General features: G+C 42.8%; 3 protein-coding genes across 6 annotated transcripts in view; all 3 read right to left on the bottom strand.

The window, feature by feature from the left end:
* The window catches only part of ppp1r13bb (protein phosphatase 1, regulatory subunit 13Bb), a 56954-nt gene extending 50335 nt beyond the window's left edge, over window positions 1-6619 (bottom strand). For 2 of the 4 annotated variants that reach the window (XM_062551537.1, XM_062551540.1), the window contains exons 1-2: window positions 5541-6619; window positions 4365-4497 (exon numbers count right to left, since the gene is read on the bottom strand). In XM_062551537.1, coding sequence (XP_062407521.1) covers window positions 4365-4373 — 9 coding nt within the window. In that variant the 5' untranslated portion in view covers window positions 4374-4497; window positions 5541-6619. Of the gene's footprint in view, window positions 1-4364; window positions 4498-4584; window positions 4951-5012; window positions 5496-5540 lie in introns of those variants that run through there. The other 2 variants (XM_062551539.1, XM_062551538.1) reach the window with 2 other exon arrangements.
* A 122-nt stretch (window positions 6620-6741) lies between these two features.
* Window positions 6742-14169, bottom strand: atp5mj (ATP synthase membrane subunit j). Its single transcript, XM_062551543.1, has 4 exons — window positions 14065-14169; window positions 13306-13426; window positions 13117-13140; window positions 6742-7084 (listed from the first exon to the last, which is right to left on the bottom strand). Exons 2-4 carry the CDS (start codon window positions 13424-13426, stop codon window positions 6843-6845), a joined length of 387 nt encoding a protein of 128 aa, XP_062407527.1. The 5' UTR covers window positions 14065-14169; the 3' UTR covers window positions 6742-6842.
* A 2330-nt stretch (window positions 14170-16499) lies between these two features.
* rd3l (RD3 like) lies at window positions 16500-19182 on the bottom strand. The gene is made up of 2 exons (XM_062550266.1): window positions 18836-19182; window positions 16500-17764 (listed from the first exon to the last, which is right to left on the bottom strand). The coding sequence occupies exons 1-2, from the start codon at window positions 19180-19182 to the stop codon at window positions 17326-17328; spliced, it is 786 nt and encodes a 261-aa protein (XP_062406250.1). The 3' UTR covers window positions 16500-17325.
* Window positions 19183-22234: the final 3052 nt, after the last annotated feature.

The following is a 22234-nucleotide window of genomic DNA, read 5'->3' as shown; positions in this document are numbered from 1 at the left end:
GTTTTTTAAAAAAAGCCCCATCCAAGCAAGAAATTGCAGCAAACAACAATCATATCCTCGACCCTCATTCGCAATCAGATAGCACAACAGAATAAGCAGCAGCACTCACAAACCTCTAATGGTCTACTTCCATGCTCCGGCATGAATGCTAACAAAACGAGACAGCTCTCCATGACAAACACAAGTCTGCCAAATATTTCTGGAGGGGGATATTGCTGGAAGGAGGGGTTGAAAAATCCCCCCTGAAACCCGCTCAGGAATGCGATCAATGAGGGCCCCATGGTACTCATCCCCTCACGGCAAACACTGGGCACAATGCAGGTAGTGTGAGAACCTAACTTACATCCCAGAGAAAAGAGGGAGGAGAGGAGAGGGAATGAGCGCTTACCTGGAGGGAAGCGAAACGCCAAAAATGTTTAAAACGCATCAGCTTAGCTTGTTGGCTCCATTGGCGATGACTTCATGGATGATTGTGAATAGATATATTTGTTGTTTTTGTTGGTTTTTTGATGCTATTCTGCCGCAAACAGTCTTTCAACCTTGCCCTTACGTCGCCAGCACAACTTCTCGTCTTGGATGAAACAGGACGGACACTGTGCCACATCTTCTGAACGTGCAATAACCTCATCTCTCATCCTCCCAAGCAGAACAGACCCCATGCCAACACACAGTTTGACAGTAAATAACTACCGGCTGTGTGTGTGTGGGTGTGTATCATCTGCGTGTGTGTGTGTGTGTGTGTGTGTACAGTGGCGTGATGGGGTGTGTGGTGGGACAGCTTGGCATATTCATCTCCAGCAGGGCGATTAATCAGGTTGGCTAAATTTACCCCTGGGGTTTATTAACGGGGCCGCCGGACCGGGAGAGCAAACACATCACTTATCGGCCGGTGAGTCCAGCACTTTGTCGATTCCCTGCTAACGAATTCACCAACTGGCCTGGCATGGCAGCGCTCTCCTCACTGTCACTCTCTCCACCCACACACACACACACACACACAGTTTGGGAGGGACAACTAGGTAATGGTTGAGGTATTCGCAAAGGAATTTCTTAATGGCTTTGACACAATATTGTACTCCAAACTACAGGCAAAAGCACAGCCACCACCTCAGTTAAAAGTTTGCTGGCGTTGCTCGAATAGAACAAGCTTCGGCGCAGATATTTGACAGGAAAAATCTCAGAGTATTGGTGCGCCAATCAGGAAACACATGGATGCATTCATTTCCTTTGTCCCCTCAGTACCGTGAAGCAACAGCTCTGTTTAAATATCACCTCTCTGAACAGCACCGAGCTCTGGTATTTTCCGGCCCCGCGCATGCTTTTAACTCACATTTCTAGTTAGCATTCAAGTGTGTGTAGGTTTAAGTGCTAAACAGTTGAGTTCGCAGGAGCGTGTGCACACTCACACACAGGCTCAAGCTCGACTGCCGCACGGTGTGCACACCCTACCTCTAGCTCTTTCGAGGCAGATAGCCCGTGGGCGACTGACAGGCTTTCCCACAATGCACCTCTGCATTCCCAGTGCTCCACTACAATCTAGGTCACGGCAGACATCCATCCCTCCCTCCCTCTCTCTCTCTCTCTCTCTCACTCTCTTTCTTTCTCTCCTGTGATGGGCCGAGCTCTGGGAGCGAAGAGCAACACGAGAGCCCGTTCACTCTTGCCTGTCAGTATGGGACTGATGGCCGTGGGAAAAAACAGCCACTTGAAGGTCACTCCAATCCAGGTTAAGCCATCAACACAAGACACACACAAACAAACATACAAACAAACAAACAGAGACAGACAGAGAGAGAGAGAGAGAGAGAGAGACAGAGAGAGAGAGAGAGAGAGAGAGAGAGAGAGAGAGAGACAGAGAGAGAGAGCCGTCGTAGAGGTCTCTTGGTATTTTCCTGTCCTTTGAGCCATTTGTTCTAAGAGAGCGAGTGAACAAAAAACAGGTTGGCTCTGAGGGAAAATGCTAAACAGGGAGTGAGATCAGAGTGGCTAGCTAACCGGTCTGGAGAGACTCCATTATGGATCTGAAGAGTCAGTGTTAACACAGATCGTCGCCTCTCCTCATCAAATAGATGAAAAACAAAATGTCTCTTCATTGGCCCTTTTCAAGCTGCCAATGGGGAAAAAAGCCTCAGTAGTCTCTGAAGTCATCTCGAAACGGGCTCGCCTCCCGGCTGCCTAGCCTAGCGTCTATTTATAAATGCTGGGGCCTGGCGGACGGAAAGCAGGAGGGAATGACCCAGAGAAGGTTCCTTTCAATCAGAAGGCTCCAAATCACAGCTGCCCTGTAGGCCTCTGCTTGGGTCAAGCACGTGGCATGGCACACACACACACACACACACACACACACACACTTAGGCCACAGGGGGTGGGCGTTGAGGCGTGTGTGCGTGTGTGTGAGTGTGTGTGTATGTGTGTGTATGGGGGCATGGGATTGGATGGGTTTGTGGTTTGGCGAGTATGTTTAACATCCCCAGGTGGAGGCCTGACCCCAGGATGACCCCGAGCTGACCTCGAGCAGGTCTGGGCTAATTCTCAGTCGTCCATCCACTTCATTCCCGTGCACCGTGGTAATCATACCCACTCTGCTATTCCACTTAACCTAGCTGCACTTCCAATGCCGCACACATAGGTTCTCACTGTATGTCTTCATCCACAATGGATCCCCCTCAAATGGCAGCTAAATAAGCGTGTGCTTGTTTACACCCAGTTGTCATAGTTACACAGAGAAAACTCTTGACAACTCAGTGAAGGCAGAAGGCAGTTGTTAAAGTGTTGGATGTCTTCGAGGCCGTCAATGAAAAGCAAGCAGGCTCCGAGAGGCTCCTTCCACTTGTCTAGATCTGTTTAGCTGCCCCTCGTGTGCACTACACTAACACATTGTAGGAGGATTTGTCTGCAAAAATGTTTCCCCCTTCAGACAATAAAATAAATTCCCAGCTCAGCATTTCAATGGAAAGTCATTTAAAATGTCTAGGAGCATGTGAATTATTGTCTAGCAAAGAAAACAAATGGCTGAATAGCTTTGGAAAAAAATATGTGTGCACAAGGTGGGTGGGGTTCCCTTCTCTAAAGTCAACACAGGTTATCCTGGCATGTGTAACAAGTTAACATGTTTAAACCACTCATTAAGCAGATGCTTTTATCCAAAGCAACTTAACAAAAAATGTATCACATTCAAGCTCCCGCGCAAAGGAGACCTTAGGTAGGAATTAATACTGCATCAATTACTAGGCATGCTTAACTCACACATGATTCTTCAACAGAACATGCACACACACACACAAGCCTGCGGACACATTCATACAGCTAGTTATGCATACACATTCTGAGCCTCACACACCTACATACAGACCAGTGTCACAACCTACTGTACACAGAAAAAAAACTGTGCCCTCAAGAGATGGAGATTAGATTGGCTAATCTTTGAGAATCTTGCCCATATAATCACTCTTAATGACTGACTTGCTCCGTCAAGGCCAATCTCCCTACAGAATCCACTTTGGGAGGATCAAAATCCTGCCGGCTCTCATTGCCACCTCTCGTGTAAATGGGATGAAGGAGGGCAAGAGATCAGGGTCACAGATTCCAATTTCTGAGATGGCCGAGGGAGCATCCCTCTACGAGGCAGTGATGTAAGGAAATTGCTATCATGATACCAGCTTGCCCTTCAATTAAGTGTGTAAACCACACACACATAAATACACTCTCTGCTCTGCAAACAGTCTCTTTTGAGACAAATGTATGTGGCTGTATCTCCTCCTAGGCTTGTGCAGTCTCGTCATTCTGTGTGACCATTCCCCCCACCCCGCACTTAAAAGTCATCTGTAAAAGATTGCCGAAATAAATTAGTGAATGAGTTGGCTCAGGTTTCTCCATCTTCTAAAAATGTGCGTCAATCTACAAAGCAGTCTGGAGTCAGTGCAGGACCATTAAGCTAATTGCACCCATTAATACATTTGCATGGATTTGGTTTGTGCCCTCAAGGTCAGGCAAAGCCTTGCCAGAACACAGGCAAGTGAGACTGGATTTAAGCCATTTGGCTAATCCCATAATCTAATCAAACATGAGTGTTAGCCACCACTGCTAATGGCAACATATTGCGAGAGGTTCAAAAAGTGTGTGCATCATTGAGTGAAAGTGTACACAGAAGACAGATTGCTCTTCCATCTTCAGCAGATCAAACAGGCGTTGTGGATAAAATCAGGGTCTTTCCCATTTAAAACAACAGTCAAAAAACACTAGATAAGAATAGAATATTAACAGCAGCTTTTTATCATACATCATGATCTTATGCAAGCCAGAACAGGAGAGGTCATCGGGGATGTATGATGCTTCTTGGAATAAGATATGAGCAGTTTTCTTACCGGCATCATGTTTGCAGATTTTAGGGGACGGGGGACATCAGAGCTTGAATATGGCCAGCAGCATAAGGATGTTGATTCTGACCCTGCCTCGAAACCACTTCAAAGGGTTGATACTGGGGCGTGACACACGAGTCTGCAAGAAGAATTACATCGATGAAAATGTATGAATACCCTGGCTTGCCAACAAGAACTTTTACGCAAGTTACAATTAATGAAATACCTCAACAGAAAACCCATCAACTGATTTGACAGTTAACGTTAGAAGGCGTTACACAAACGTAGCTAGACCAAGTGTGTCTAAAAGGATGGTGTCCGTGTAACGTTGATTTCAACGTGTTGTAAACAACACTAAACGTTCTCGGATTGGCATTAAACTTCAACAGAGACATTTAAATAAATGTACAGTAACTGTGCAATAATACTACGACGGCCTTATTCAGATAACATTAGTTAGCTAGCTGGATGCCCCGGATAATGTTAGCATGCAAAACAAACAAATGCGGACTAACGTTAGCCTTACAGATGCAAACTAATTCTACAATGAATTATCAACGTGCAACAAAATATAATACCGAGATGCAAAGTAGTGGACACTTGTCACTTTAATTACACATCTCCAGTAGCTAACGAGACATTAGATAAGCTTACGTCAGATTGTAGCCTAAGCAAAGACCTGATTAGACAGTGAACTAGCTAGCAGCTAATTAGCCAGCAATGAACCTACGAGTGGCGACAGTTATCGCTGATGTTACAGTCGGTCACTAGTAAACATCATTAAACGTCAATCCTGTGTATGCTGTTGTCGACACAAAAGAAGCGTTAGTTTACTACGGACTGTGGACTTAGGTAAAACAACAATTGCAACATGACTAATATTTGATGATACTTGTTTTGGCCATTTAATTAATTCGTAGTCAATCATTGGGTGGCTAAAGCTAACCGTCTAACTTGCTAACAGCACACTTCACATCGCTAGCTACCAATACATTCCTGAGAAAACTATGGCGAATTAGCTAGCAAGACCAAGCTTTCAGTCTCCCCGTACAAATGCACTCTTGACAGATAAACCAGCCTGTAAAACAAGTCTGACATTAATAACAAAATAACGTTATGGTCATAGCAGAGTGTGTGCGAATTAAAATATCGTTTGTGAATCAAAATAGCTTGGCAACTCACCAAAATCATCCAGTCATGATGATGCAGTGACGTTGATCCTCTTGTAATGTTAGGCAAATTTAAAAAAATAAAATGATGATAATGTGGATATAACTTAACCTAGTTTGCCAGTTAGCTAATTATTATCGATTAACTACCTAGCAAAACCCCAAGAAGCTATCTTGTAGCTGACCAGCTAACTTAAAAACACCTGGACCAGCGATGTATCGTTAGCGTTGACTGGCTAGCCTTCTAGCAAGCTGCCCGACCGAAACAGTGGCTGAATGCGCGTATTCGAAACATCTGGCAGGATGATCAACTACGTTAACGATTAACGTTAAATAACAATAAAATGACTTCCAAGCTACTGTTGAAATATTAGCCTAGACAACAATGTATGTAGCCAACGTTAGCCAGCTGTGTTTAATTCCCGATGTTTCTCCCAGCCAGGCAGTGCACAAAAATCCGTGACTGTCAGTGTAGTAAAGTGATGTCACACGCTGACGTAATATGTCAGGAATACACGGTATGCATGCCAGTCAAAACATTTTCGCACACACAATTTGCCTAAGGGCAAATAAATAACTATTTATTCTGATAAATTTAAATAGCATAAGAGGTGCAGAACTAGTAACGATTTGTAAAATACAGATGCCATGGCCTCGGTAACCTCAGACCTCAGTAATGCACTCATTAATAAAGCAAAACACTGTTGTCCCTTTAAAGAAAAGGCTGAAAGATTGCTGAGCTGAATTTTGCTCTTAAAAATCTTATTATTGCAACTCACCAATATAGTCACATTCCATCTGATAGATTTACTGTATACTGCCATAGCAGAGCTCCAGTTGTTTTTTTTACTTGTATTTGTGATATTTGTATTATTAGTTACTGCTTTAATACCATGATTGTCCTTTGAGGATGATATAAAGTAATCTATCTATCCATTTAATTCTACAGAATTTCAGGATTCAAAAGTAGGGCATGCTGATGCATAGATATATAGAGATATACAGATTTACACTAATTTCACTATTCATTGACCAAATACATATAGATGATCAATGAAATGGTGTTACCAAACAAACTTGAATTGGTCATTAATAAATGCTATTGATGATGTTATATATCTTTTATAGTCTCTGACACTGGCGTACAGTAGACACAGTAGTACATTATACCAAACATCTTATGATTGGCATTACAGTCAAATATCAGTCAAATATCAGATTTTTATACAATTTTATTAACTGTACACAAGGTCGACTGAGTTCCACTGGTAATCGCTCATGTACTAATGGAAATGTACTGTTCATGGTTACTTTTTCATTTCATCGATTTCAGCTTAGCTTTCTCAAGTTCCAATTTTTCAATCTCCAGGTAGAGTTTTCTCTCCTCCAGGACGAGATTTTTGTGTTGCCTCTGCAAGATGTCGCTCATGGTGATGTCGCCTGCTGCTACGGCTAGACTTGTTGCGGTTGCGGCGGCGGCTGCGCCGGCTGCTTTGGGTGCTGCGCTGGCGGCTGGCTTGGCGGTATGACTGGGGGCACTTTTCGCAGCATGGGCACCTGAGAAGCAAATTGATTCATTATGGTTTAACACCCATCACACCTATTCAAAATAGATCAGACCTTATTATATAAAAACTTTTAAGATCATCAACGCAATAAAACTATTCTATTGGGGACAAAGCCAAGGTTTTCTATTGGGATATCTTCGAACATTCATCTTGTAATGCAGTATGGCATTACGGCTTCTAGACATAGCCACCGGACTGATTCTGGATCAATTAAAAGAAGGTGCATACAGTAGATTAGCACTGGAGTTGCATTTGAAAAAGAAAAGGTTGCTTGATCCACAAACAGTGACTATTGGGCAGTATGTGTCTGCATCCTATCCTGCCTAGCGAGCATACATACTTCCACACCTGTAGTGAAAACGAAGTCTTCCGGAGCATAAAGTCTCCCTTGTTCCGTTAAGGCAGACTCTGCCTTAGGGTTGTGCTAAATTCGAGTCGATTAGGATAGAAGTCATAGTGGAATTTGTAAAGTAAAATCAGATGGATGAGCGTGAACACATGTGATATTAAATGGGGTGAGTAGGTTAAACAAAACAGAAAAGGAATACATGAATGCAAAGGCTCACAGAAGTGATCCAGGACGTTGGTGAGGAATTTCAAGTGTTAAAACACCAGAGAGCTACATGCGCCCCACATGCATTCATGCATATATTTTACATAATCATGGAGTGGGACCTCCATGCGGTTTCCATACATACTTCTTCCTGTCCCAGTTGTATCCGGAATGTCCCGAATAGGTATTTTTCCCCCTCCATCCACCGAGGGGCAGCGTGAAACTTAAACTCATTACAGTTCCACGCACAAACCTGCTTTGCTACTGGAGGGTCAACCTAAAATACCTGAGGAAGAGTCATAGCACCAGAGGGCCCACAGCCCATTTGCTGGTTCAAATTTTGAACATCAACAACTGAATATGAACACAAGTGAAATGTCAGTCCTACAGCTCCACCTGCTGCACATTAGATGAAGAGGCCGTGATTGTGGGCACAACTGCACCATCTAGTGGTCAGAGGCTAGGATTTTTAAAATAAAATAATATCCAATGTGGCTTAAAATGTCGATCACAAAGCCACTGAAAATAGATAACTGGGACAAAATGTTTTGCAAATGCAGACTTAACCGAACCCTTACCCAGTTTACAGCTAAACAGGTTTGTGAAAAGTTTATGGATTGAATTTGAACTGGATTATCATGTTGAAAGCTGCAGCGATAGATACCAATCATTAGGAACCACGCCGGCAAAGAAAAGAGAACAACTGCCCCAGACCCGATTTTAGTAAAGCCATTAATGCATATTAAAATAAATACATATGACTAATCGATAAGAATCATGTTGGCCATGACAAATTTTACAAATGTGGATTTCAAGAAAAGATGAAAATAATAGAAACAAAGATTGTAAAGTAATCAACTCTGGCCTCAGATCTGGATCCTTATCTTCAGTGTTAATCTAACGAACAATATTTATGGTCCTCATTTACAAGCTCGTACCAAAGATCACTAGATAGGTCTTTAGTTGGTTTAATATGCAAGCTGTATACATTAAAAGGGATCGCTTTTCTTTTTCCCCCATGAATAGAAATAACATTATTTTGCCAGTCATTTACTCTCTTCAATATAAAGCAGTCCTTAACAACCTGGGGGGAAAAGTCCTTACATTTCATTCGTTCATTGAATAAATAAAAATCTGTTAGAACGAAAATCATATCCTGTTCATTCCTGACGCCTATGTGAATGTTTATGCAACCGGCCTGAGAAATTGTCCTTTACATCCTATTTAAGACAAACAAATATCGAAAACCGACATAAACAACAGAAAGAGACCTCCACTCAATCAGAATAAAAAATAAAATAATGCAAAGACGAAAATGTTCTCATTCGGTGACCCATCCAGGTCACTTTATTGAATCGTAAGAGACAGACAGAAAAGACATTTGAACGTAAAATGCAGGGGATTTTAGAAGCCGTTTAAACAAGAAGTTGGAGGGAGGGTGACAGCTCAGCATGGTGGTCAAATCAGTGGGCAGGCTCTGCGAAGAATAAGGAGAGCAATTTGAATAGGAACTGATGTGATCATTGTGAAAACAGGGGCCGGTTGCATAAAACTACTTAAGACTGATGATGGGCCATTTCTCCTTAGGTGACCTGTTGATTCAGTACATGCCAGTCGTACAAAACAACAAGGTTTGCTTAACGAACCTGCCCTCGCTAGCTGTGCTTCATCCAAATGGCAAAGGGTGTTGGTTGGGTTTGGGTTTGTATGGAATTATTCTGCACAATAGTGAACAGTCCTTTCTAGGTTAGATTTAAACTGGCTATTAAAAGCGTTTGTCTAAGTGGTTCAATTCTGCCGCAAAGGAGTGCTCCATGAGATATCTGGTCAAACAGGCTTGGTACAGAAATGCCAGTAAAATTGTTTCTTTCCAATATAGACAACAGTTCAAGTCGTGGATATACGCTTGAAAAACAAAGCAAGTGAGACCGACAACACTCACTTGAAAAGACTGCACATTGAGTGACTCCTTACTCCATACATTAGGAGATATACACGTATATATACTGTACACACACACACACACGCACGCACACACACACACTTCACTTGAGATCAGTTTTGGAGCAGTTATGAAGAATCACTGGGTACTTCTGAAATGATGAAGTGAGAAGCAGTTTGTCTACAGCTAAAGTAGAGGACGCATTTTATGAAATGAAAGAAAAAATATCACCTGCCAAACCTGTTAAACAAGTTTTAATAAGCAAGCGCGCTTAAGGCTGTTATTCCTAGCACTTTAACGTCTGCTACAGTTTAGCACAATATATTTGTGATCTCATTAGGCCTCATTCTACCCTTAGGTCCCTCAGGTTTTCCTCCCTAAAACTTCCGCCCAAGGTTCCTGTCTCTTGTCCCGAGCTTTTAGTACACTTCAATCATGGTTTCATTTCTTAAGTCCATTCTATTTTCATTTTAAAACATTTTCCTTATTTTATTTAATTATTAACACTGTAGCCACAACCACCTATAACATTTTCTTCCTTCACTTTGAGTTAATTTGACCTGTTCATCTTCAATATAATATTTATTTTTGAAGATAGATAGAGAGATAGATAACACTTGCTTTTATTATCATTACCACGGCTTTATTATTTTATTTATTATATAGGAATGTTGTATTCTGTATCGTTTTATTTGTTATTTGGCTATTATTCCTATTTAATCATTTGTAATGCACTTTGGGTCAACCCTGTTGACTCAAATATTTATCTTCAATTTTACTTATGTGGGATATTATTATGATCTACATTGCTGATCTGGATTAAAAAAAATAAGAAAAAAAAAAACTGTAAAAAACACCACTGTTGATGGGAAAATTAATTTGCAACATGGAGCATATTCCCATCTCTGTTAGTTTTATATGCCCAAAGCATAACCCTTACAGTCCTTTCAAATCAGTGGTAAATCTTTCACTAAACTAGTAGGATAAAAATACAAATTCACACGGTAGATTTACAATACAGTATTGTGTAGAAGAGATAAAATAAAATTCTTACACCGTGTCCTAATTGTAAGCGACTGCGCGACTGTCGCGTTGCGCCGGATAGTTTGTGTCCACATTGTATCCGTTAACATTCTTTAATGAACCTTTGTTACGTTGTGAAAAAGTTAATGTCAAGGCAACGCGACTAAAATCTTGTCGCGTTCGGTCGCATCGCATTCAGTCAGGACATTCCAATTGAAAATACAGCGATGGAACTGATTTTGTCGCAAGCATTCGGTCGTGTCGCTAGCAGTTAGGACACGGTGTTAGGATGTGATAAAGAAATAAGGATTATTTTTTGACGAGAACCTAAAGACATGTTGGTCTCATGGAGGTATTGTACAAAACTGGGGAGAATGAGGAAGTACTAGCCCCATTCATGTCATGGTCCATGCTAGACTAGCTACCTCAGCCACAAAAAAAAAATAGTTTGTAATTCACCACAACCACATTTTTCTATATGGCGTTTTACAGGTCTCATTTATGGCACCATCTACGGACGGCAATTAGGTGGCACGTTACAGATGGAGACGTTAACGCAGAGTACAATGGTACGTCACTGAAGGGAACTGGTGGTTGAGCTGGACATTTCTGGCTGGGAGGATCAGGCCAACACACATAAAAAAAACATAATTTGTGGCCATCAGAAATGGGACACCTAAATGGTTTGAAAATAGTGCCAGAGGTGAGCAAGTCAGGCGATATTTTTTAAAGATGGTGGTGACCAGCTGGGATCCTAACTTGAAGCTTACCCTCCAAATCCCAAGCCCCTGGGTTGTCTATAGCCACTAGGATAGAGCCATAGGATACAGTCATCTAGGATGAGAGGATTTCCCTACACCTAGTCCAAAGTCAGAGAGATATGTCTCTGCTAGAGCTAACTTTGACGCATCTGCGTGAACACTTAAAAAAAGGAAAATTATTTAAAAAAAAAAAAAAAAAAACTTGGCCATAAAATGATCACATGAAGCCCATAGAACAATTTGCCGCTAGCAAGTCAGATGCAAGCCTCGTCACATAAGAATGCGGATTTGTTTTAACCAAAAAAAAATACAATATTAATTCAGTGCAAGTGATTTGATTAAACATCAACCAAAAACAACAAAAGAAATCACTGACTGCATTGGTTAGCTGTTAGCAGTAAGCCTTAAGCATTATAAACAGAGGAAGCAGAGAAAGAGTGGCTTGATCACTGAAATGGTACCAATGTCTACTTTAGCAGCAATAACGACACTTGTCAATAGGATTTATTTAGCTTGTGGTGGGAAAAAAAGACAAGGAAAAGGATATATTTCTATATATATACACAAGAGACCTGTAGGCTGATCATCCCTAAAGAAAAGGGCATTCTAAGGTCAAATTCTACTGCAGAGACAAAAATCCCAAGCAATAAATGCCTTTTTTTTTACCCCACCAACATTTTGAGATCAGATCTGGTCATTAAATAATAATAATAAAAAATGAAATGTTCAAAGTATCACTTTTCTCCAGAATTCCTCAATAAATGGATTACAATGATATAGTTATGATCTAATGACAAACAGAACAAAACTACACAATTAAAACGTAAAAATAGAAACTAACTTATGGCAAGACAGATGGCGTCACCACGTTAAGACGATGGCCCAACAAAAAGACATGGGCAAAATTATGGCTGCTCAAAGCACACGAAGCATGCAACATATTTGTACTATGGCATGTTCTTGTGGACCGTGCAACTGACTGGTTTGTCATCACCACATGAAGGTTAAGACTACCTTCAAACAAATGGAGACATTTTTAACCCTTCCATTTTAAGCTCAAAGGACAGCGACCGCAAAAGACAGGCATCCTCATCAAAGTGCCCAGAAGTATACCCACACTACACAACTACAATGCTGCAAACTAATCTGCTCTTATTGTAAGGACATTAAAGTCTCACCGGGTGCTGGCTTAAAAAACAACCTGCCAACTGCTGCACCCACTACAGAACATGGTCTTGATGATCCAACGGATATTTGGCAATCACTCTTTACAATTGGTCATGAAAACTTGCTCAACGTTTTACCCATGCACCCGTCTGTCAAGGTGAGGGGAAACATATAGCATGATACACAATAGTAAGTCATCTAAAATCTGACAATTTCTTCGGTAAATTTACATATCCAATTTCCACACACTTTAACTCTGATGCAGTCATGGCGCAATACCAGGGGCCAATTATCTCCTAATGTTCTGTGAGCAATAAAGTTTCCTCAAGAGCACTCAAATGCAGCATCAAAATAGAGTGATTACTCTGTTGTCTTACCCATTCTTGATTAGGACTGAGTCTTAAGCCTCTTTATGCAACCGGCCAAGATATTTCAATTTGTCAATGAATTTGCATAAGATACAATAAAGCAATGATGTCATTAAATAAGCAGAGTTGAATTAAGATTGAACAAAATTATCCTGACACGTGTTGTGGAGTGTACTATGAATTGAGATATAGTTGGGTTACACTTACTTGAATCTACAGCAGCTTTCTTTCCTGCACGCAGAGAGACAGACACACAAAGGGAGAGATGTATAACTTTTCAAGCACAGAGCACAAGCATTCATTCATTCCTTTATTCATTATTCCTTCATCTATGTCAAATGTGTTACACCACGTTATGCCATAGCTTAATTTCATGCATAATGTTGACGAAATTACCTCCGTAGGACACCTTGTAGTACAGGAACGTCATGACTCCTACACCAACCCACATCTCCTGATATGCCTTGGTGTAGTAAGGGCTCATTTTGGCCCACCAGCCTGCGAATGCGCCAGCCATCTGTAAAAATGAAACATTGACAGCAAGACAAGGTTACAAGATCCACCATTACCGTCTTCAGTGACATTCCCCACACAATGACATCTCGTTTAAAACCAAAACGATAACAGGGGAAAGCAATTACATTCGGTTTGATACATACGTTGACCATGACTTTCCCATGACATAGCCAAATGGCTAGCTCGCATGCTTCCATGTAAAATAACGTTGCAAAAGTTAACTTAGCTCACAGGGTGTCAAACGTTCACGTGAACATGTCAAGAGCCCAAAAGCTAGCCGTTTTCGTCAGTTTGAGTAGAAAATACGCAGTCTGTCAACGTAGCTACCAAACGAAGAAGGAATCGCGAACTACTTGAAAAAGCGTTACAATACATAACACTGGTTATTAACGTTATCGGTAACTCCTCACGTAATTTCAGAACAGAATCTGAATGAGGCTAACTAAAATGCCGTTAACATGAATTAGCTGGCTAGCTCTCGTTTAGCCTAGTGAGGCCGCGTTACAAGGAGAAAACGTTGTGTCATAACAGTAAATAAACCATTTCATTTTACAAACATTCTACCATTAGTCTTGCACATTAACAAGATTGCTCGTCTTTACGATTGCACAGGTAAATGTTAAATAAAACACGACTCACCTTCAGCTTCTGTGTGCACTGTTCTGTCTGGAGGTCACAAATTCAGCGCTGTACCGCAATGACTTCTGGGAAAGATCAAGTGACGGATGCACCGGGATGGACCATGCTGATACGTTTATATCAACATATCGCCACCTAGCGATGTCCTCCATTTGTGATTTGATCAACCTTGATGCATGCTGGCACACACCCTATAATAAACAATCCCTATATGTAAAACAAAGTTGTCATGACTAACGAAGACTGCTATCCTGTCTACATTTGCAGTTCAGATCACCATTAAACCTGTAGCTAAAGGGGAGGTAAGAAATGTATGTTTTGTTGGGCTACGCCTATTATGCATAGCCTAATGAGAATGAGGCACAGTAGCCTGATTTTGCGATCATCCCAAATAACTGTTCTGATAATGTTAGGCTACATTGACTTTTAGCCAACAGTATGTAGACATAGACTTATGACCGTCCAATGCCGTTATGGCGTTTAATAGGCCTACATTTGCACAGGGCTTTTGTGCACAGACTCAGGGTGTCGCCCTTTTCCTTTGGATTTTTGGTGAGAAGTGAGCGTTCAATGACTGACCCAACAGGAGGGAGAACTGTTAGAACTACACAATAATCTCTCTAACGTCTCTATGGATATTCTTTGCTGGAATTTTAACGGTAGGCTGATGGAATATTCAACATGTATGCCCCTTGCCTGAGTGACTCCAGACGAATCTGCCGAGGATATTATTCTCTTGTAGTACAAAGCGACTCTCAAAATAACTGAAACCCAGTAACCAATCTAACCGATTAGTCTAGCTCAAGACATGTTAGCTCTGGAGTAGCAAAGGTTTGCTGTCATAGAGGTTCTCAACCTTTTTGGCCTGAGGCACTCAAAGGTCAAATCAAAATGCAGAGGCTACTGGTTGTGATGAGTGTCACACAAAGAAGGTCATGTTCTGCTGGGTGTTCATTCTCATATTCCCATATTTTTGTCGAGTGTCCATGACATGGAAGAAGAAAAAGTGACATAATTCACACATTGGGAAAGGTGATTTTATTCTATTGCTCAGCAAGGGTGCTACCAGTCTAGTCTTCACATTAGTCGCTAGCAGGTCACTGTGATGTGTTGCTATCAGGCAAGTAATACAGTTGAGCTGAAACAGTTGAGTTGAAAATAGCCTACCTGTCTAGCCTGTGCAAAATCACATTGGGTTCCGCAACATTCCATGGCACCTCTCTTTGCCTTGTGGCACACAAGTGTCCCTGAACATAAGTGACCATTTTAAACGTAATAACCATTGCGGTAGTTGTAAAATGTATCTTAACTTTTAAAATAACTATACAATATATTGTGCTGGATACCTGGAGTGGACACTGTCAACATACTTCAGGCCTACCCTTACAAAAAATATATAGGTATAGCCCACTTTAAGGAATGTCTGGAACATCATGGAATTTATTCTACTATATCTATTCCAGACATGGGAAGTCAGGGAATTTTATCATTTGTGGGAAAAAATCATATCATGGAATGATATCAGGGTATTTTGTTGTAGCAGTTTAACATTTTCTTGCCAAAATACAAAGTGGGGGTGGCGGGCGGTGTATACAATCTGTCATGCAGACAGTCAAAAATCAGTCTCTGGCTTAGCTACAAGTACATATACTTAGACATGTCAGTCAATATTTGTATTAAGTATATTTAAGAATAAGTACCAAGTATAGGCCAGATATACTTTTACCATATCAATATAGGTCAAGTATAAATCAATTTAGTGTATCTCTGATCAGTGCACAAAAAGTATCAGTTTGAAATAAGTAGACCAATAGTACATTACATTTCCATAAACTCCTTTTTGCTGAGGGTATGTAACTGCACACACTAATAACAATCCTGTTGAAGCCTTTTTGTACAGAGAGCTCTTACCATTCAAGTGTGACTCATTTTAGTGTCTCCCTCATTTATCCGGTAGATTGAGAACATAGTTCTTTATTCGTCATGTTTGTCTGGCCTGTGAATCTGAGAGATCAGGGCGGGTATTCAGGTCAGGAGAGTGTGTTCTACACGAGGCTACAGTGACAAGGGAACATGACTAGAATGGACAGACAGTATCAGAGAGATGATGCCCACCGCTGGCAGTTCTTTGCTCCGTAATCCAGAAACATGACTCAGAGGAAAAGAAAAAAAAACCTGCAACTACTACTAGAGACCGATTAGGCTGGATGAGTACAATAGCTGTTGTGTTTTTCTCTGGTTCTTGTCACGCACACCCTCCCAAATAACCATCTAGGTACGTGTTAGTAAGTAACATGGCCTTGCTGAAGACTAATCTGGTGGATGTACTGTAGGTGAAACTGTACTTTAGGAGAATTTAATCATAATTTCAAAGCAACGTTCACATTCATCACACAATGATTTGTACAGAATTTATTTCAAATGTACTGCAGAGATTCCATGAAGTATTAGCTTCACACACCTTTGATTTTGTGTGCAACGTTTTCCATTGTTTCATCAGCAATACTGAAATATTCAAAATCAGATCAACTTAGTTCTGCTGTAACAAATGATAGAAATCTAGAATAAAATAGACATGAAGTATATGCTTCCATCTCCAGTACTAATAAAATGCTTTACCACTACTTCCATCAAGACAAGACATTGTAGGATAAGTCAGAACCCTGAGCGTTGGGGTAACAACAATACAATGTTTTGAGAGGAGAGTGTGTACTCACTGGTGGGACAAATCAGGTAGAGGGCAGATCAAGATATGGGACTTTTTAACACAAAATGTGCCACTTTATGCTAGCTGGAATAGATGGAGGAGGCTCAATGTCACAGGGGATCCCCTCTTTGAAAAAAAAAAATCAGGTTTGTCCTTTAGTGGTAAGTAAAAGCCATACAACTGTCGGGTACAAGAAGTTAAACTGTGTGTGTTTGTGTGACAGTTGTGTTGAGGGTGAAATCCAGCAGTTGACATGGACTATAATGGTGAACTGGTCTTAATGCTGAATTCCAGACAACTCAGAAGTCAGATATTTCCTAGTTGGAATCTCCCAATTTCATTCCAGACAAACTCGGAAGTCTAGAATTCTGACCTCCTACTGGGGAAGAAGTACCATGGAACGGCACTTGAAGTTGGAGTTCACTTCTGAACTCGGTGTAAGTCGATCTACCCCAACTTCAAGGTTGGAATTGAAGTCGGACATCCAAGTTGTCTGGAATGCAGCATAACTTCTTTGCTACAGTCTGTTCATTCTGTTCTGTTCAGGGGATACTCTACAGAGTGGTGCCGTAGGCCTCCGGACAGTCATAAGGAACCGAGTAGCAGTAAGGCAGGCTCCAGTCGCGGTGGACAGCGTAGGGGCAGACAGCACTCAGGTGGCGGTCCACGTAGCTGGAGATGGTTGGGATCTCCTCCCGACGGTGTCCCTCCACGCTGTCCGGCCCAGGGGGAGGTGGGCTGGACGTGTCTCTCGGTGGACTGCCGCTAAGTCGATAGTCCATAGAGTGTGGTGCTGACGGAGCTGCCACTGGTCGCGCTGGCGTTGTGGGTGTGAGAGGGGGCGGAGGGAGTGGTCGTGATCGTGTCCGTGGTGGAGGGAGACGTCTCAGGGCTCCTTCTTCCTCTCGGACCAGGAAGTCTCGCAGTACCTGCTTGAAGACGCACACCAGCTCCCACGGCAGAAACTCGTTGGTGGCCAGTACTTCACGGAACCTAAAGTGGGCAGTCCAGTGGATGCCGAACTTGTGAGTAACAGTTAGAAAAAATGCCATTTGAAAATTGCTTTGAAAACAGTTCCCTCTAACAATTATGTATTTTGTATTTCCATGGCTGTCCTCAGTCCAATATACAATACACCATGACCAAGGCTTCCATGCAGAGGGAAACTGAAATGTCCAAACTAAAGTTCATGTTTGTTTGTGGTCCACAAATGTTTGTCACGGCCTTTTTCTGTCCTTAATTAAATGACTAACACACTGTTTACCAAGCCTCTGGCAATTGAAATTAATTAGCAATAGCCTCAATAAAGACTTTGCAAAAAATATCTCATGTTGAGTCATACCAGACCTCCTTAATTATCTTAAAACTGCTGGTAATGATACAAATTAAACTAATAGTTTAAAAAAAAGATGACAGAAAGGCCACACTTTCTAAAGTAAACACCGCTAGTCATAATTTGGTAATAATGAGACCACTCACCATGTTTCCCCTTAGGCCTTATCTTGTCTGTCTATGAGTCATCTACACAATTTGCTTATACAATTGTCATTTACACAATCTGATGGTGCTTTGGGTTGTAAAAAAGTGAACTATAAGCCCCATATTGATTGAAGGTTTTATGAAGGACCCCCCGGATCACCTGGACCAGTGTTCCCCACTTTTTTTCCTTGAAGGCTCCCTTGCCTGTGTCTAAGACAAGCCAGGGCCTCCTACTCAAACTCCTACCCGCATACACACACAAGATATTATTCAACAATCGGGGTCCGGAGAGGAATTACCAATGCCTAGCCTAGCCTAGCCTGACCTGAAGGTTGCTTATGCAAGTTCAAAGGTCAGAGGTAATGAATAGCTCCATTAATTTAAATGTGAAACAAAAATATGTTTTACTTTGGATTATACAGAGTTTTGATTAACCAATTGGGTGTGTTATTTGGATTTTATACATTTGCTGTGCTCAAATATAATGTTGGTAACCTCACACAACAGGCAACATTGTGCAGACCCCCCTGCAATCTCTGGTGACCCCTGATGGGGTCTGCGGACCCCAGGTTGGGAACCACTGACCTGGACAGCACGGCTGCAGTGTGTGACGGTGGCACGCGGGCACACAGGCGCTCCAGCTGCCGCCTCTCAGCGCTGGGCACGAGTGGACGCGGCATGGCGTGAGCTGGCGGCGGCGGCAGGCGCCGGCACCCCTGGATGCCCCGGCGCGACAAGTACAGGTGCCAGGCCTCCTCGCGGAGCAGGCACTCCCGCTGCTCCAAGTGCCAGAGGAGCTCGCGGAGGAGCACGCCGTTCGGGAGGCATCCCGTGGCCGCGGCAACAGCAGCTGTGGAGTGGGAGTGGGAGTGGGAGCCACTGGTCCTCTCGGCGTCCAGGCGAGGCCACCTCATCCAGCCGAAGAGATGCATGGGCGAGCTGAGGACAGAGGAAGGAAGAGAAAAGTGACTCAGGGTGCCTCTCATTTGGGCTTTTAATGTATATATTTTTTTGGCTTTTGTGCCTTTAATTTTGACAGGACAGTAGAGAGAGACAGGAAGCAAATGGGTGAGAGAGTCGGGGTGGGATCCGGAAAGGACCTCGGGGCGGGAATCGAACCCGGGTCGCCGGCGTGCGGTGCAGGTGCCCCAGCCAGTTGCGCCACGGCTGGGGCCTCATTTGGGCTTTTATACGTCCTCCGTCGCTCCTCGGGCCTCGATCCTCACTGATCTACATAAAGAATGATGGGGCGAAAACAATGGGATAGTCTATCCAGTGTTAGTTATAGATCAGTGGGAACGCCCCTCGAGGATCGAGCATCGAGGATCGAGGAGGCATGTTGAGAAGCACCTAAAGAGTGTTTTGTTAAGTAGGGTTAAGACCAAGGTTTCGCGAGAAGACGAGCCCCGACATTCTGAAACCTTGCAACTGCGACTGGACATGTTGAATGCCCTGCGACGGCTTGGAAATACGTGCAGCATTTGATTCACACCGCTGCAACTCCGCCTCGTCGCTTCGGGAATCCTTGGTGTGAATTGGGCTTCAGAAGAACTAACAACGGCCGCATGACAATCACCTTGAGTGACCTGGGCACCATCACATAATTCAACTTTGTCATAATTGAGATGCATTGGTGACATGAGAACGGAGAAAGAAGGAAGGTGAAGAAAATATAAGATAAAATAAATAAATATACGTGTTTAGCAAAGCAAGACAGACTTGACACAGATTTGGGATTCAAACCTGAGCCAACCGACAAACCTGTCCGTCAGAGAGTGGTGCAAACACTGCTCTACCACGCTCCCTACGGAAAGGAGTGAGAGAACGCTTCGTCTGAAGTAGACTATGACCTTGAGTGACCATTAGACCTTCACCTTGAAACTTTGTTCCCCAGAATGTGTTGATTTATGCAGTGCGACTGACTGTAAAGTTTGTGAAACTCCGGTCCTCATTCCTGGAGAGGCTGTGGGATTGATAGGTGAGATACCCCGTGTGCTTGGGGGAAGCTGGGAGCACATCAGGAGGTGCAGCTGGAGAAGGTGAAGCATCTTTCTGGTCATTACACAGGGTGCAGTCATTACAGCACTGTTTAAATGCATTCAGTTGTCACAAACTGAGCACACACACTCTCTCTCTCTCTCTCTCTCTTATACACACACACACATCACACACACACACACACACACACTCACCACACACTCTCACACACACACAAACACACACATACACACACACACGCACACACACACACACACACACACACACACAGTCCACTGCTGAAGCCCTTGCATGCCTGAAGGAGAACAGAATAGGAGGTGACAGCATGTGCAGTGAATGTATTGGACCAGTGTTCCCTCTACAGCCCTCTATAATCACTGGTCAAGGGTACAGGACATCAACTAAACTGGACCAGACTTGGCAAAGTTACATTCCACCACTCAGAGAAGAAGGGCTTACAGTGCTTCACTCAAAGGGCAAACATGACCACAGGTGCTCTGCTGTCTCTCTTGTCTGTGGGCAGTGAAATGAAGGAGCATGTAGAGTAGACAGGGATGGAGCTGGTATTCGCCTTATTCACGCGGCGGCCATTGTGTAAACAAAATGAGGCTACAGAGTGCACTGACTGACGACTGTATATCATTAATGTATTTTCGATATCTTCTGGTGAATGCATGGAACACAACAATCCTATGGTTTGTGTACCCTTTAGCTTCGGATTTACAATGGCCGCTGTGAATGGGATGCTATGTAGACTCTATCATTCACTGTGTTACTAAAATTTGTTCACAGAAAAGCGTACTGTGAATATGTATATTCTTGTCGGACACAATCATGCTTCTCAGTCAGTTCTTCACAAAGCATGACACACAAATTATAACTCCTGTTTCACCACAACAGGCACCGTCTCCCCCAAGAATACCCCCAAAAGGGGTGGCACCCCATCATTGGCCCAGGTATCACAGCCTATCATAGAACATTACACACATTAACCAGTGAACACATACCATTCTTGAACTTAGACACACGACAATATCATCCCACAGACACAAACGTAGCAGAAATGATCATGCTCTTATTATATGTCTTTTCAGAATGCTGCATCAAGTCATGAATGGGCTTTCCCCAACATTTGGAGGTCCGATAACTGTATATAATGACTGCTGCAAAAAATGAATGATCGCTGTCAATGTCAGTACCAAGGTCCCATTTGCACTGTCTGGACTTATTTTCCAATATTGATGGATGATAACTTTATCCCTTACTTGTTGCAGTCATGATGACTGAGATGCATAAAGTTCAATGCAAAACAGTCTCAAACTGAGATGCACCAAACAAATTCGACTTTCTTTCTTATTCATTCCTATAGCTGTACATCACATGAGGGAAACCTCGCTAGAACAATATGATCAGCGAAAGCTCACAGACAGAACTGGGGCAAGGGTAAGAGAAACTGAGACTGATAGAGTGATACAGAGAGCGAGAAAGAGGAGAGAGAGAGATGGAAAGACTCAGGTGGTAAAAAAAAGGAGTACACACTGTTTCTAAACTGGAAAAGCACACCCTGAGGAAACACCGAAAAAAATCACACACCGCGCAAGATGTGACCAATCAAAACAAAAAGAGGAATGGGCACAGGAAACTGCACACAGGAGGTCAAATCCACCTTACCTTGAGCTGCTCGAGGGCTGATGTCCACGGTGTTGATGTCCCTCCATATCTCACTCGGCGAGAGCGTCAGACGGCATTAGCCGCGTGCGTCCCCCCTCAGCGCGAGAGCTCAGCGCGCGGACGGCATGCACAGAGGGAGAGAGCCACAAGTTTTAGGAGGAGGAGAAGCGGAAAGATCCAGAACGGAACAGAGGAGCTTTCAGCTTTTGGAGTGGAATGAAAGATTTAGTATTGAGAGAATGACAGGAATTGAGATGACATAGCCAGGAAAGACAGAGCAAGAGAGAGAGAGAGAGAGATGCAGAATGAAAGAGA

This window comes from Sardina pilchardus, chromosome 12 (assembly GCF_963854185.1).
Source record: "Sardina pilchardus chromosome 12, fSarPil1.1, whole genome shotgun sequence".
In the NCBI taxonomy this organism is placed as follows: Eukaryota; Metazoa; Chordata; class Actinopteri; order Clupeiformes; family Clupeidae; genus Sardina; species Sardina pilchardus.
Note: the sequence above shows the minus strand (reverse complement) of the source record. Positions and strands in the feature narration are given on the sequence as shown.